This window comes from Protomyctophum bolini (assembly GCF_963924005.1).
Source record: "Protomyctophum bolini genome assembly, chromosome: 11".
NCBI classification, from domain to species: domain Eukaryota; kingdom Metazoa; phylum Chordata; class Actinopteri; order Myctophiformes; family Myctophidae; genus Protomyctophum; species Protomyctophum bolini.
This window is the reverse complement of record NC_137872.1, coordinates 36,166,920-36,182,988: the sequence shown is the minus strand read 5'-3', so window position 1 is coordinate 36,182,988 and position 16,069 is coordinate 36,166,920. Positions and strand designations below refer to the sequence as shown.

General features: G+C 45.3%; 2 protein-coding genes across 9 annotated transcripts in view; both read left to right on the top strand.

Moving 5' to 3' along the window:
• Positions 1–2,567: 2,567 nt before the first annotated feature.
• On the top strand, positions 2,568–3,329 carry LOC308323437 (nuclear transcription factor Y subunit gamma-like; the record flags this gene model as incomplete). Its single annotated transcript, XM_080775168.1, has 1 exon — positions 2,568–3,329. One exon carries the CDS (start codon positions 2,568–2,570, stop codon positions 3,327–3,329), a length of 762 nt encoding a protein of 253 aa, XP_080631294.1.
• A 3,473-nt stretch (positions 3,330–6,802) lies between these two features.
• Positions 6,803–16,069, top strand: part of rhot1a (ras homolog family member T1a) — a 29,220-nt gene continuing 19,953 nt past the window's right edge. For all 8 annotated transcript variants that reach the window (XM_080774952.1, XM_080774948.1, XM_080774947.1 and 5 more), the window contains exons 1-7: positions 6,803–7,266; positions 9,340–9,398; positions 9,893–9,974; positions 10,645–10,688; positions 10,809–10,862; positions 11,873–11,925; positions 13,302–13,410. In XM_080774952.1, the coding sequence (XP_080631078.1) occupies positions 7,230–7,266; positions 9,340–9,398; positions 9,893–9,974; positions 10,645–10,688; positions 10,809–10,862; positions 11,873–11,925; positions 13,302–13,410 (438 nt within the window). In that variant the 5' untranslated portion in view covers positions 6,803–7,229. The remainder of the gene's footprint in view (positions 7,267–9,339; positions 9,399–9,892; positions 9,975–10,644; positions 10,689–10,808; positions 10,863–11,872; positions 11,926–13,301; positions 13,411–16,069) is intronic.

Below are 16,069 nucleotides of genomic sequence, written 5' to 3'. Positions count from 1 at the left end.
CATCATCAACTTTATTTGTGCAGGACTATATATAAACAAACAAAAACAAAACATACACGTGTGTTCCTTTCCCTCCTCATGCTACTGTAGCACATGTGCACTCTTTGGCAGCCATGTCATTCCTGAGATTCAATCGATTGCCCCAGAGTCTTTCTTTCGTTCCTCCACAGCTTCAAGCGTGTGCTCTGCAGTGAAGGAACTTTTCCTCAGCCTTCAGAACCACCAGAAGGTCCTCTGGAGTCTGGCGGACGAGTGTCCCTGGCTGAGCGTCTCTTGCCCAGCAGCTGTCTGATGGAAAAAAAAGGAGAACAAAGAGGAAGGGAATGTTTTTTACTTTGCTCCTACAGTATAGAATGGAGCCTGTACGGGCCGGTGTGCATGTGTGTATCACAATGCATTTCTAGTCCTTCCTGCATCTGGTCAGTAGAGTTTATTCCATGTCATCCCATCCCTCTCGCCAGCTCTCTGCGCTGGTGTCTGTTCAGGACGCCCAGCTGGCTGAAACTCCTGTCACACAGTTTGCAGTGGAAGGGTTTTTCCCCCGTGTGGAGACGCTCGTGCGACTTCAGATTGGCCAACTGACTGAAGCTCTTGTCGCACTGCTTGCAGGGGAACGGCTTTTCCCCCGTGTGGATGCGCTGGTGCGTCTTCAGCGTGTCCAGGCGATTGAAGCTCTTGTCGCACTGCTTGCAGTGGAAGGGCTTTTCTCCCGTGTGCCCACGCTGGTGCTTCTTCAAGTCGCCCGACTGACTGAAACACTTGTAGCAGTGTTTGCAGCGGTACGGTTTCTCCCCGGTGTGGGTGCGCAAGTGCGTCTTCAGGTGACCCAGGAGATTGAAACTCCTGCCGCACTGGTTGCAGTGGAAACGTCTCTCTCCGGTGTGGAGGTCCTCGTGTCGCCTGAGGTTACTCAGCTGACTGAAACTCTTGTCGCACTCCGTGCACCGGTAGGGCTTTTCTCCCGTGTGGATGCGCCGGTGTCTGTTCAGGTCGCCTTGCTGAAGGAAGGCCCTGTCACACTGTTTACAATAGAAGGTTTTCTTTTCTGGGTAAGGCACCCCGTGTGTCTTTACTTCTGCTTGCGTTAAAGTGTTGGTAAACAGTTGATGACCGTAAGTGCCTGCTTCATCTGTAACCAGCCATAAACAAGGAGACCCCTGTTTCTGCCTGTTTACAGAGCTGGTGGTTCGCTGGGCTGACTGGGGGATCTCTCCATTCTTTAGCATTTGGAAGTAGAGGTCATTGTGCCTGCTCTTCATGTGTTTATGGAGGTAGTCCTGAGAAGTGAAGGAATATTGACACTCGGAACAGGAGAAGACCTTATTCGGGTAGGACTGAGGCACCAGTCCTTGAGCGGAGCTACTGTTGTCCCACTGCGGCGTATCAAAAACGATCGCCAAGTCGTTCGCGTATTCATCGCCACGTGAGACGAGTAGCAACTCTCCCACGCCTATACACTGGAATGCCATCAGGTTCTGTCCAGTTTCATTATTAGCACAGTCCTCACTGACCACCCAGGAGTAACCACTCTGTATAGCTACATCTCTGTCTGTCTTCACTCCTTCATACGGAACAACGTCAGTCCTGACAGAAATCTCTGAAAACATCCCTAGACCACCATCTTGAATGCCTGACTGACTAATCTCAAATGTAGGAGGCGGGGTCTTGTTAGCCATGGTTCCGAGAGCCATGGACACCGGAGGTCCATGATGGACCTTGCATTCCTCTGAAGAGAACTGCTCACACTGATCACAATAGTGGCGGTCTTCTGGCACGATCTGTTCTGTGGTATCGGTTCTGGATGGCGTTCGGGAGCAGTGGTCGGCTGTCCCTGTTTGTTCTTTGTTATCAATTCTGGCTTGTCTTTTGGACTTTCTGTCACCAGGATGCACTGCGACTGTTTCAATGTGACCAGCGGACAGAGAGGGAGTCCTACCCTCGTCTCCCTTCTCCTCCTTCACTCCCTCACTTGTCTCGCCTCTCCTCATAAAAGCTGGAGTGACAGACTCTGTATCTATGGAAGTCGTAGATAAATGGTTCTTCATGACGTTGTTGTATCTGATTTTCTCAGCGTCGGCCAGCTGGTTCCACTCTGCGTGAGAAAAATACGTCTTCAGGTCTTCAAAGATGTCAATTCCATCCGAAGAACTAAATGTAACCATTTCAACTGGTTTTGAAAGCTCTATAGGATCTGTGACGTCTTTTCAGAATAGATTTGTGCCATAGAAGACTGCTTTTATACAAGAGCTTTGGTCTGACGTCAGACACAAACACTAGCTGCATGTTGACATGCATGACCCATACATTCTAGATTATCCTATATTTAAAATTGGCTTATGGGAGGACTGGTGAGCGGACATAATGACGTCACACTCATGTTACCATGACTCAGTCATAATCATATTAGGTGGATAGAGCCCATGATGTTCTTTTTGACTGTTGCCTAACACCTCGCAGGAAAGGAAAAGATGACAGTGGGACAGCATCACAGGTGACATCACACCCATGGTTAATAGAAAGTATAAAGGAGGCCGCTTGCATGACCACATGGTGTGTGATCAACTAAGATGGCCTCAGGTGTGGTCAAAGCCCGGGAAAGCAAAGCCCAGAAGAGCCTTCAGTCCTTCTGGCCCAATGTCACGGAGGAGATCCAGAACATCTCCCCGGATTATTTCAGAGAGCCGCAGGAGTTACCTCTCGCACGCATCAAGAAGATCATGAAGATGGACGACAATGTCAGGCTGGTCAGTGCCGAAGTTCCGATGATGTTTGCCAAGGCCGCTGAGATCTTCATCACCGAGCTCACCCTCAGATCCTGGATCCACACGGAGGACAGCAGGAGGCGCACAATGCAGAGGAGTGACATTGCCATGGCAATAACAAAGTTTGACCAGTTTGACTTTCTGATCGACTTTGTTCCCCCATACGAGCTGAAGCCCCCCAAACAGCAGGGGCAGCCCCGTCAGTCTGCAGAACTGACCCAGTACCTCTTCAGTCTGGGCCAGCAGCCCGGGGCTGTGCCGGGTCACGGCCAGCAGCACGGGGCTATGCCGCCGCTTCACGGCCAACACCAGGGTCAACAGGTCAACATGTCAGCAGCCACCACCGTCCAACCTGGACAGGCGATCATTGGACAGCACTTGTCACAGGGCACACACATGAGTGCTCCGGTGGGTGAAGGCCAGCAGTATCAGCACATTCCTATGCCGCAGAACACCTTGGGCCAGCTGCAGTACCTCCGAGGACAAATCCAGAAGCCCGCCAACACCATCCAGCAGATCACGCAGACGGACCAACAAGGCCAGCACTTCTGGCAGAACTACAGGTGACGATGCCAGCGGGGCAGGAGCTGATCCGGTCCACGATCATTCAGTCTGCCAGCCAGAAGGCGGACGGGCAAAAGTGACACAGGTTGTCAGTGAAAAAGCTGGGTCACTTCAGTGATGTTTGAATGAACCGAAAGACCCAGTAGAGTGGAGGCCTTCTAAGAACAGTTTGCATGGTTATCAACCCTTTTGATTTGAATTACCCCCAATTTGATATGCATTCAAAACTGTAAATGGTGCATTTATATATAGCGCTTCAATCCAAAGTGCTTTACACCGATTGTTCATTACATTCACCCATTCATACACCAATGGCCGAGGAAACCATGCAAGGCACCAACCAGTCTTGCTCAAGGACACTTCGCCACTATCCTGGGGGAGCCCGGGATCGAACTTGGAACCTCACGTTTCCCACCCGGCTGCTCTTCCTGACCACTCTATCCCTGAGCCACTGCCGCCCCATTAGGCCACGGACCCCCGTTTGATATACCCTTGGATATGTCTGGGATCCCCAAAATGTAGCTCTTGCAGCTCCATTTGGACCCCTGGTGGGCCGTCACCATGTAGTTGCTCTGTGTGTGTGCGCTTCACCCACTTGGACCTGTCCTCCATCACATCAAATGTTTCGGAACAGGAGTTCTATACCGCTTCGAGTTAATTGTAGAGTAGGACTTTGTGTTGACAGAGCCCCACTCATCTGGCTTAGTGCAATTCTCTGCCTTTTCGGGCCACAACCCCCTCATATTTGAACTAGGGACCCCCCAAAACAACTGAGGACCCCCCCGCCTAAAGAAAAAGGAGTTGAGGCATTACATTTAGTTTGACTCGGTTTCGCAGATAAATATTGTGAAAATAGCCGATCTACGAGCTCACAGTGCTTGTAGATCAGCTTGTTAGACAGAGGCATGTTTGCCTCTTGGCACTAGCTGCTCCTGCATGTGCACAGCTTTGTGTGTCTGCATGAGCACGTAATGTGCCCAGCTGATTGGCTGAGCACGGAATGTGATGTATGATGGTAAGAGCGCTGCTCACTTCACACAAGTGTGATTTTTTGAGGGGCGCTATATAGCCCCTACTATATACAGCTTTTGTCCCCACACGTCTCATTATTTCCCATTGACAATGAAAGGAGAAATTAGGTCAAATGTCCACAAATATGGTGTATACATCTAACCAACCAACCACATGCATTCAGTTGTTCATGAGATGATGTATGATGATGTATAATGATAAGAGCGCCCCTCACTTCACATGGGTGTGATTTTTAATACTTTTATTGCAATTTTATTTCATATTGCATTTCATGCAATCTTCTTTTTGAAGGCCTCCTAGCCCAGCTTTGTGACATGTCATGACACACAAAGTAAAAAAAAGGCTTTAAAAACGCTTCAGCCTACCTCTTTGTATAACATAAATGCAAATGATGAAGTTTACCATGTCATTGTACAGCACCGAAATAAACTATTAATGAATTCATTCATGGCAATTTAATTGGCTGAGGGCTTAATAAGTGACTGGAAGAATCACACCCGTGTGAAGTGAGGGGCTCTCTTGTCATCGTACATCATCATGCGTCATCTCATACTGGCCGATCATCAGTAGAGCTTTGCCTTTGATATCTTCTGGCCAAGTGCTTAAGTGCCCTTATATTGGCGAAGCGCTCCCACCGATGTGATTGGTTAGCAGATTTGCTCGTCTACATATAGATATAATGACGTACATTTTCCCTTCAATGTCAATAGCGTTTAAATTGATGTTTGATTTATGTCATTTTTGGTTTTTTAACCCTAATTTCTCTTTCCATTGTCCAGCTTAATTATAAGGGGGGGGGGGCGGGGGTCCCTCCACGTAGCGAACAGTTAGTTGTCTCTTTTTATGTCTGCTCCTCTGACTACCTTTGTCGTGAATTATTTTATTGGATATGATGCGAGACCACAGCACAGTGTGAGCTCCCTGGAGATCACTTTCAAAATTAGAAAAAACGAGCCAGAGTTTAACAAAAGATAAAAGTACAAATTCTGGGGCCATTGGAAAACTTGTTTTTTTTCTTTTGTGCCTTTTGCCTTTATTTTATATTTTTTTATGGAGGGACAGACAGTAGGCTGACAGGAAATGGGGAGAGAGATGAGGGGGTGACATGCAGTAAGGGCTATCGGGATCAGGAGTCGAACCCGCGGCACACTGCCAGACTGGATTACCATCCAAGGTTCCTGGAGTGCTGAGCCATGGCCCAGGCCAAGTCAATGTCAAACTTTATTGTCCTATAGGTCCTATAGGACAATAAAGTTTGACATTGACTTGTCCTATAGTATAGGACAATTAGGTAGGCCTATATAAAGGGTATATATTTTCTTTTAGGTATACCTAAAAGAAAATAAATTATAATAAATTAAATTAAAAAAGACCATTACTCCATCGTCGTAAGTCATCAAAACTACTATAAAAACTTCAACCATTGGCCAAATTGTCAATAATGTAAGAAAGAGGAAAAACTTGTGAAAATAGCTATAATCTAAAAGCATCAAGCGTATGTTATTTACATCATAACATTGACCATGTGGTCCTTAACAAATAGCCTATACGGAATAATAGTTGCCTTCTCTGCATGCCTATGGTTCTGGTAATATCATTGGCCACTTATTTTGTATGTCTGTGGCAAAAATACATCTTTGAAAACATGTCCACCACAATTATGGCATAGTGGTGAGCCCTGTTGATTGGCGGTCACAATAAAGGGCATGCTTTTTTTGTTATAGGCCTAGAACTAACAGTTTTTTGTAGGCCTATTGAGTTTTACTTGAAATGTACTGTAATTCCGCAAACGGTTAATACAAAATAAAAATAAAACATTATATTATGCTGATTGCTTGATTGATTGAACAGTTTGTAGAATGGAAATAGAACTAAGATTTGTTTACATAAGGGTCCTCCATTTCAACAGATGCTGTTGATGCTGAGCATCATGAGAGACCCAACAGAGAGTCAGAGACCAGTGGAAGGTCATTGTGTCGCAGATCTCGAGGGCACTCGGATGATGCTGATGATGATTTCCTGTTCTTCACAGAAGTGTATATTTGTACCTCTTTAAATGTTCTGATTAATTGAAAATGGAGGACCCTGATGTAAACACGTCTTAGTGCTTTTCATGGTTTTGTCCTCAAAGTAGCAGTTTTTGTATTGACTTGTGCTGCTTTCGTTTGTAATGCACCCATTCTACATACTGTGAAATAAAAATGTAAATCAATCAATCAATCAATCAATCAATCAATCAATCAATCAATCAATCGTCTCACTTAAGTGGAAGGCTTCATATAGCCAATAATGAAATCACAGTTCATTTTGTTAACGCCAGAGGGCGACTTAATGCATACCGGTACCTTATTTATTTGTTATGCCTCTTTTTTTTTGGAACGGAACCGAACGGAACGGAACAACAGGATGAAGTTTGTCCTTTACGAGTCGCTGTAGTAGCTGCCGGGTGGGTGCGTAAGTGCGTTCTGCGTAGCGGCGGTGGAGGTCAGGCGGCGTGCGCTTGAAACAACCGAACCAACCCCACTGCAAAATGCGCCGTTGAAGTTCGGAAAAGAAGATACCCACAACAACCAAAACATCACATTCATTACAACAACCAACCAGGGCTTTTTTTCATTAGAGTGTCACTGGCTCCGGGTAGGAAGAGTTTACACATTGGGGAAGGAAGGAACAAGTCCAAAACCCCCCCACCTCTCGATCCGTCCCGTTTGTCCTTAAACCCACCAGACAGACAGCGGTGGGAGCGCAGCGCGCAGGCCGAGAGGAGGTGCACCGGAGGACGGATGAAAGAATAAGACCCAAGCGGGGGTCCGTCCGTGTCGTGTGTGTGTGTTGGAGGAAGAATAATAGAAACGACGTGTTCACGCCGCCATGAGGAAGGACGTGAGGATACTGCTCGTAGGGGAACGTAAGTTAAAACCGGTGGAGGAATACATAATAGATGATTTGATGATGCACTCACAGTGACTTGTGTTAGCGAGGATGCTAGCTCTTGCATAGCAAGAAAAGGATGTCGCTTTGGCTTGCCTTGCCCCCCCAAAAAGAACACCTACAATCTAATGTTTAGCTCACGTGACGTATTGAGTTGTACTTGAAATGTACTGTAATTCTGCAAACTGTTAATACATAGTACTTCAATCAATCAATCAATCAAACACTACAGTCATAGTGTCACAAGTGACACAACAGTCATACCACATGGGCAGATTTTTGCTTTTAGAAATCAATTGTGTAACCACCATACAGTTGTGAAATGTGCATTCCAATAGGCTATACTTACTTGGTTATAACAACACATTGATTTCTCATCTAAATATTATTGATGTATTTAATTTATTTTTTTAGTAAATATTGCACTGCGTTAACGACACAACGCCAGACAATGTCATCAGTTCAGGCTTCAGTTTCAACATAATTTATTATTATTGGCAGTAGGCAGGTTATTACATCTGGCACAATTAAACCATGCTTTGAGCTGCATTGTAACATGTAATGCTAATGTCAAGTGTAAATGGCTTAAATAGGTAATCAACATTCACTTAGATCAGATCTCAGTAGACCCAACACTGTTGTGATTTTGAATCAGAAGTAACCTGACTTACTTTCGTATCAATGATATATAATATGCAAATGTTTAATGTAAAATAAAAAGATCAAATACATCAACCATAGTTTTGATCCACCCGAGGCTAAATCAGAAGTTATGTGTCATGCACCAAACATGATGTACTGTATGTTGACTTTGAGGTGTTACATGCAGTTCAGCAGTGTCACTGTCACATCAAAGGCTGTGTTGCTCTCCTCCTCCCCTGGTCTGTTTCCGTACCCTCCCCCTGGTTTGTTGCTCTTTTTCTTTCCAGCATATGTTTGTCTGCACTATTTATATACTGTATCAGTTGTGGTGGTGATACAGCAGCGTGGCCTACATAGCCAGATTCCGCTGCTTGGCATTAGATGCTGGGTGGGGAGTGAGGTGAGGGGGGCTCCGGGTCAGCCAAAATGCTACGTGCCCCATGCAGTCTTGTGTGTGTGTGTGTGTGTGTGTGTGTGCTGCAGGGGAGTGTAGTGCCATGTAGTCAAAGATCTAATTCTAAAGGGGTTGAAGAACGATATTCAAAACATGCACATGTTTGGATATTAGTCTACGTTGTATACTATTACTGCCGCTACTATGCTATTCTACTGCTAGTTCAGGTTGGAGACCAAAACATTTAGCCTGTTTGTGTTTTATGATTTTAGAGGAAAGGTAATGTTGTTTACTAATGCAGATATATGTACGGTAGTGAGGCATGGCAATACCACTGCAGCATTATGCACATAATGACACTAGGATGGATTACTTGTGTCAAAGTGAAGTCGTTGAGTTAAGCTGAATGGTTGGTGATCCCACCTAGGAGGGCTCACCGCCGGAGGTCTCGGGTACGATTCCAGCCCTCAGTCAGCACTCGGCAATGAGTCGAAGTGTCCCTGAGCTCCTCTGTGGGGAGCGGGTACGACTGTCATTAGACCGACAACCTACCTCAAACCCTAACCTAACCCCAACCGCAAGCACAGTCCGACCGTAGTTTCTACATGTCGGTCCGTCGGTGTGTCTAATCTGCGCGTGCATCCCATGGGCAGCACTTCACTGCTGGGTGAAGCTGAAAACTGATGTTCCCCCGTGGGATGTGATGGGCATATAAAAAGAAAAAGAAAAGTGCCAGCCCTGCCACCACCTTGCACCTTCCTTGTTTGCAGCCGCCTCGGCCTCAGTCAAAATATTCCCTCCAACGCCTTGATGCTCAGGCACCAACGCAACACAATAATGTAACCCTCTCCACTGTGGTCTTTAATATCTGTGCCCTGTGCTGTCACTCCAGCCATTAACCAGAGACGTCGGAGAATGTCCCCTTCTCTCGTCTGAAACATATGCATTACTTCATCAGGTCATAATCAAAATGATGTGTGCACTGATGCCGGTTTGTCTTGTGTGTTTACACAGCCAAAGTGGGGAAGACGTCCCTGATCATGTCTCTGGTCAGCGAGGAGTTCCCTGATGAGGTAACTAACTATGGATGGATCAACAGAATGCTTTCATTTCCACACTCACTGTAGTCTACTGTACTACAATTGCACAGTTCAATAGTATATGCTGATTTATTTTGAAATGTTGTGCAGAGAGGGAAAACGATGCATTATTTTCACCGAAATGTTGTTATTGGGCCTCAACTTAGTGTGATCTAAACTTGCGTCACACATATTTCCCACCAAACGGTTAATTTGCTGATGCTTCATTCATAGTTTATGCTTGATGCTTTTATTCATGGAAAAAATAATTGTCACTTCATCACATTGTTTATGTATGGATGTATTCATGGCACATGGCTGTTTAAATTAATGCAAATGAATCGCACCAAATTAAAAAAAGCGCTCCCAGTATCTTAACAACCTTTACTATGAGAAGGAGAGGGCCTCCGATGTTTAGGCGTAGGCAGCATTCATTCTTCTTACAATGTCAGCGCTTCTGATGTCCCTCTGTGTTCGGTGTCCTCCAGGTTCCCCTCCGAGCCGAGGAGATCACCATTCCAGCTGACGTCACCCCAGAGAGGGTCCCGACACACATCGTAGACTACTCGGGTAACTACTGATCTAAACACAGGGAGGCTGGCCGAGCCTTCACTAAAACAGCCGGGACAACGCTCCACACGTCCCAGACGCTTCTCCCTTCTGGCCCCCAAACTATGGAATGAACTTCCCATTGTAATCAGAACTCCCAATCTTCCGCCGTGGTCTGAAAACCCACCTCTTCAGAATACACCTTAGCCCGCAGCACTTGCTGTAGCCTCGATGACCTTGCAGTGTACAAAGGCTGAATTATGTAATTTTGAATAGATCGCATATTATGTAGCAATGGCGATAGCATTCTATAGTACTGTATACTTATAGTTAAATTGTACAGATATACTGAGTGCCGCGCTACGAGCTTGTACGTCTGCTATTTTTTTTTAATCGTGAAAATGTGGCACAAACTCAAATCTTTGCTTCTGGGGGGGTCCCTGGAACAACATATTTTCAGATGGAGATCGGCGGCCAATTTCATATAATTTTTGGGGTCCTTGACATGAAATATTGAGAACCACTGATATAGAAACATGAGGTGAAATACCTCATGTTTCTATATCAGAAAACTGTCAGGATCAGTATGATTTCTCTAGAATAGATCATTACAATTACAGTGTAATGCATGTAATTAGGAAGGGTTGATCGTGTACAATTCTCCACTGACGTGCCCTTATTTACCCCACAGAGGCAGAGCAGTCAGAGGATCAGCTCTATCAAGAAATATCCAAGGTTGGTTGGAATTCGTCATAACCTTAACCTCGGTCCCAAAAAGACTCATGCCTGTGTTGTGTGTTTAAAGTGCATTACCGTAGTGTTCGGGCTTAACATAGTATTTTTCTTCTCTTACAGGCAAACGTTATTTGCATAGTGTATTCGGTAAACAACAAGAAGTCCATTGAGAAGGTGAGCTTAGTTTTCCCCTGTGTTATTAATCTGGTCATCCTGCTACATGTTGAAAGTTAATTTGCGGTGTGTCTGACAATACAGTATAAATTGTGTCTGACTTACAGTATGACGCAGCACGCTGCATTTGGTGAATCATTGTCGACCTGTCTGGCATATATAGTCACCTTAGATTTTTGCGTTATAAATGTCATCTTAGATTTTTGCGTTGGCTGCTATTGCACATTTACAAGCTCACAGCGTGTCACTTCGTGCCGCGACGCCAGCTTGTGCATCTGCTATTTTTGAACCCCTTCTCCGCTCCATCCATTGGCTCCTGGTCGCTGCCCGCACAGAGTACAAAACTTTGATGCCAAAGGTATGGCACCCCCATATCTTGCAAGTCTGATCGGACCCTACAAACCCTCCCGCGCGCTCAGATCAGCCAACGTAGGGAAGCTGGAAGTACATTCACTAAAAACACTGGGGCAACGTTTACGTCCCAAACTCTTCTCCCTTCTGGCTTCAAAACTATGGAATGCACTTCCCATTGCAATCAGGGCTGCAGAGCAGACTCACTCCCAATCTTCGGCCGTAGTCTGAAAACCCACCTCTTCAGACTACATCTTAGCCCATAGCAGTTGTCATAGCACTTGCCCTAGCCTTGACGACCTTACAGGCGTATGCAAAGGCTCAACTTATGTAACTTAGATAGAGTGCTACAGTATGTCTACCTAAAATGCTAACAGTGGAATATCTATATAATGAAACAATGCATATACACTAGTTTCTTAGCTTACGTATGAGTCTTGATGACAATTTTTTTGTATTTGATGCATTTCCATGTTTTTGATCTCGCTTACTGTAAGTCTGCTAAATTCCTGAATTGCAAATTGTAAATGCTGAATTAGAGAATGCATTTGTAGAATCTCAGATCTTAATGTGTTACGCAAACAAAACATGTGTGCGTTGGTCATGTAATATCTGTGCCAGCTTCCAGCGCTTTATGTTGTGGTGTCTTGTTCCCACAGGTGACAAGCCATTGGATTCCACTCATAAATGACAGGACGGACAAGGATAGCAGGTGTGTTTATGTCATGTTATTTGTGTGTGTGTGTGTGTGTGTGTGTGTGTGTACACGTACATCTGTGTATGTTCCCCGTGGATCAATGACAGCTGTCCTACTGGAACTCCTGAGACTTATCGAGTCCTATTTATGTTTACATGGTATAGAATGCCTTCCGTGCTAAGGCAGCTACTGACCTGCTTTTTCACACGCCTATGAGTTCTGTCCCAATGGTAAACCTGCCTCAACAGACTAGCATGCCCATTAGTTCATGCGATTCTCGCTCATGGCTTCAGCAACAGGTTTGACAGGGTTTCATGCAAGAGTCAGATGTTGACTCAACGTCTTGTACGCTACAGCGCATAGTGTGACAATAACAGTGTCTTACACCTTCAGTCACCCACCACGGATATTGTACGATCTGACAAACGAGTGGTATCGGTCACGTCTTCGTCAGGTCGTCGTCGTGGTGGATGACCTGACGAGGATGTGACCGATTCGTCGAAACGTTGTGCATTTTTACTGTGAATAAAATAAGGGCTTAACCCATTCTGACCTGAGATCAGATTCATACGAGATTTCCACTGGACACACACTGGTCTGATGAACCCATTCTGACCTGAGATCAGATTCTAAAAATGTCAGTCGCTCTTCGATTTTTCAAAAAATAGCAGCTATGAGCTTGTAGATCTGCTATTTTTCAATAGCTAAAAGCATAACATGATGCTAACACCAAAAGGGGTTCCCGTTCAGAATGGGTTAAACAGTCTGAGTTGCTCCAGTGCCTTCCTTCCTCCTGCTACCTGTCCTGCCTCTGAGATGCACCAGATTACCCTGCCATAAGCTAAAAGGCGCGGTTGGAAGGAACTCCCTATTGCTAGTCATATCCTGCATGCAATTTAGGACATGGGGGAACAATTTACTGTACAATTACAAATGCAGACACTTTAGCAGATGCTAATATCCAGGGCAAATTGCTAAATCGGAGTAAGCTCAATGAACCCATGCCAAGTTTGCCAACCAAGGTTGGAATTTAGAACAGTGGTTCTCATTTATTTTTTAATACAGTTCACAGAAATCATCTCTTCTGGGGGTCCCTCCTTGGCACAAAACCTTTTCAGATATGGGTCCAAATGCATTATCAATGCGGGGGTATCCTTGGAACATTTTAACTACTGATTTAAAACTTGGAACCGATTTCATTGTAGAATCGTCCTCAAGGTCTTAACACAATCATTCCCGGGATTCCTTCAACATAGGAGCTCTGGGGGTGCCGGGGAAGACATGGCCGCTTTTACTCTGGAAAAAGCGGCCATGGATTCCCTACGATGGACTCCCACGTTGGGATGGCCGGGACCTGTTTTTAACGGGTTAATACGTGGTGTCACTTGCAGGGTGCCATTGATCCTGGTGGGGAACAAGTCGGACCTGGTGGAACACAGCAGCATGGAGACCATCCTCCCCATCATGAATCAGTACCAGGACATTGAGACCTGTGTGGAGGTAAGCTGCTATATTTAACCCATTCTGACCTGAGATCAGATTCTAAAACAATGTCTTCTACGTCAGTCGTTCTTCGATTTTTCAATAGCTAAAGCACAACCTAATGCTAACACCAAAATGGGTTCCCGCCCAAAACGGACGCACTAGGGGTGTGCCAATATATATATCGCGATACAATACTTCCTCCCGTGATATATTGTATCGTCCTCCCGGCAATATATCGAATCTGATATTGATTAATTAGTAGTGGTAGGCTACCCATTGTTGTGGACAGGCAAGTTGTGGACAAGTTTCAAAGTTGCAATCAGTGTTTTACTGTTGGGAGGAGGCAAGTTCTGTTGTATGTATCTATTGTGCCAGTTTGTGACACAAAACATCTTGCAAGATTTAGGAATAAATGCACAATTCCAGATTTTTGCCTTTATGGTTATTTTTTCATATTCAGTTACAGATATTGTGATATATATCGTTGATGAAATCTTTTGCAACATCGCAATATATCTAATATCGTGATATTTTCATTATCGAGTAGCCTAAACATCACCACAGATATCGTATCGCGATTCGTGAGGTACCCATAATCGTCCCACCCCCCTAGTACACGCACGCACTTCCCGGATGGCGAGGGTCGCTTTAAGCATCTTTGCGGAGGCAAGGCTTTTGTGACGAAGCATTCGCGAAAGACGAAATACGACTCTGGGGTTTGCGATGCCGATGCCCCGTTGGTTCACAATCCGATACGTCGACCGAGCTCTGTGAGAGAGAGCGCTGGCGTGCAGGATAGATGGGTCCCACCACCAAGCTGCTGACTCCTCTTACACTGCACCGACTGACTGGTTGATGGGTTTATGTTACTGAATGCTGTGCTCTAAGGCCGTGACCTACTGACTGACTGACTGAGAGTGAGAGAGAGAGTGTGCTCGGAGGCAAGGGTGTAATGGAGGACGCTGTGTCAAATTCAAGTTTCCCCTCCGTGTCATGTGCAATTTCATTGGTGGCGCTGCTCCCCAGTTGTATTAGTTACCAGGCTAAAAGTAGGAGATGATAGGGACTACGTGAGGCAGCACATGTGTACACGCTAGGGCTGTCCCCGACTAAGGATTTGTATAGTCGACTGATGGATGAATAAATTTGCTGTTGGTCGACTAATAGTCGACTGAGCACCCCCATCCCCCCCCCCCCCCCCCCCCCCAAATATAGTATATTTTTGTAAATATTGTATTTTTATATACAATATTTTGGGGCAAAAAAATGATGAACATCGACTAAGAGGTGGTCAGTCGACTGAGACCCGTTCCGATCAATTAGTCGACTATTCGACTAATCGAGGTCAGCCCTAGTACACGCACACATGCACGCAAAAGCATATGCACAGTATGCACACACACACACACGCACACACACCGTTCTTCTTAATTTCCTCTTGCCATTTATGTATCATTGATTATTGTGGTGAGTGCCCGGGGATGGACACACAATAGCAGCATGTGAGTTGGACTTGTGGTCAGTGACGTGTCAATCAGTGTTCCCATGAGATAACACCAAAGGTGATTACATTGGCATGTATGTGATTACAGAGTTGAAATGTCAGTGTGTACAGTGTGATACTACTGGCTATGATTTTCTTTTATTTTGCCAACATAATTTCATGTAGCGATATAGACGGGAGCGTCCGTCCTCCCTTCATCCAGAGCAAGTACTCCACCTTGTGCCCTCATGTTTAGTTTGCCTGACAACCAGTTTCTCAGCTGAAAGATCATTCCACCTACGTGGTGAGTGCTTCCTACTAGAAGTGCCCATCTAGCACCATCTAAATAGCCGCTTGTGGTTTCAGCTGGGGGGGAAAAAAACACATTGGTGCACACTGCACAGTTCTGCACACAAAGCCTTACTCCTGTTTTCTCCCACCCTTAACTCACCTTCAAGCAGCTTCAATTAAGCTTCATTTGGTACTAGCCTGGAACTCACCTATGCTTCCTATATGGCATAGGCAGCTCCCCGCAGGATCCGCCGGGAGAAACTGTGCGCAGCTGCTGGACATGAGACTAATTAATTAGAGCGAGAGAGAGAGGAGTGTGTGTGTACGGGTGTGCGTGTGTGCGTCAATTTAACAAAGGTGCAGACGATCAGAAATCAGCAGAGAGTGATCGACGTTCGCGCTACTCTTTGCCAAATTGAAGTGGACTCGGACCCAGACATTTTTTTTCTCCCTGGAAATAAAAACGTCTGGGTTTCCGAGGCTATTTGGTACGGACCCAAGAGCAAAGTTGTCCTATTCTGTGCACCTTCACTGTGTGACATATTGCACACTTGTGTTGACTATGCACACTTCAACAGTTGGTGCTAACTAGGTTAACAATGCAGCATAGTTTAAAGATAGAACCAGCACACAGAACAATGGTTCAGACTTCTTTATTGAGGAATAGATGAGACATTTCGATGCACAGTGAATCTTCAATCAGGCCAAAGAATGAATGAACCTTTGTAAAGCGCTTTGAGCACTTTAGAAATGCGCTATAGAATTGCCATTCATAATTGGCATTTTGTCATTTTGGACATTTTGTCTTAGTTGGTCCTCAATGAAGAAGTCTGAGTCAGTCATAGCTCGGTTTTATCTTTAAACTACTAAGTAAATCACACATACTCTCTGTGTGGTTGG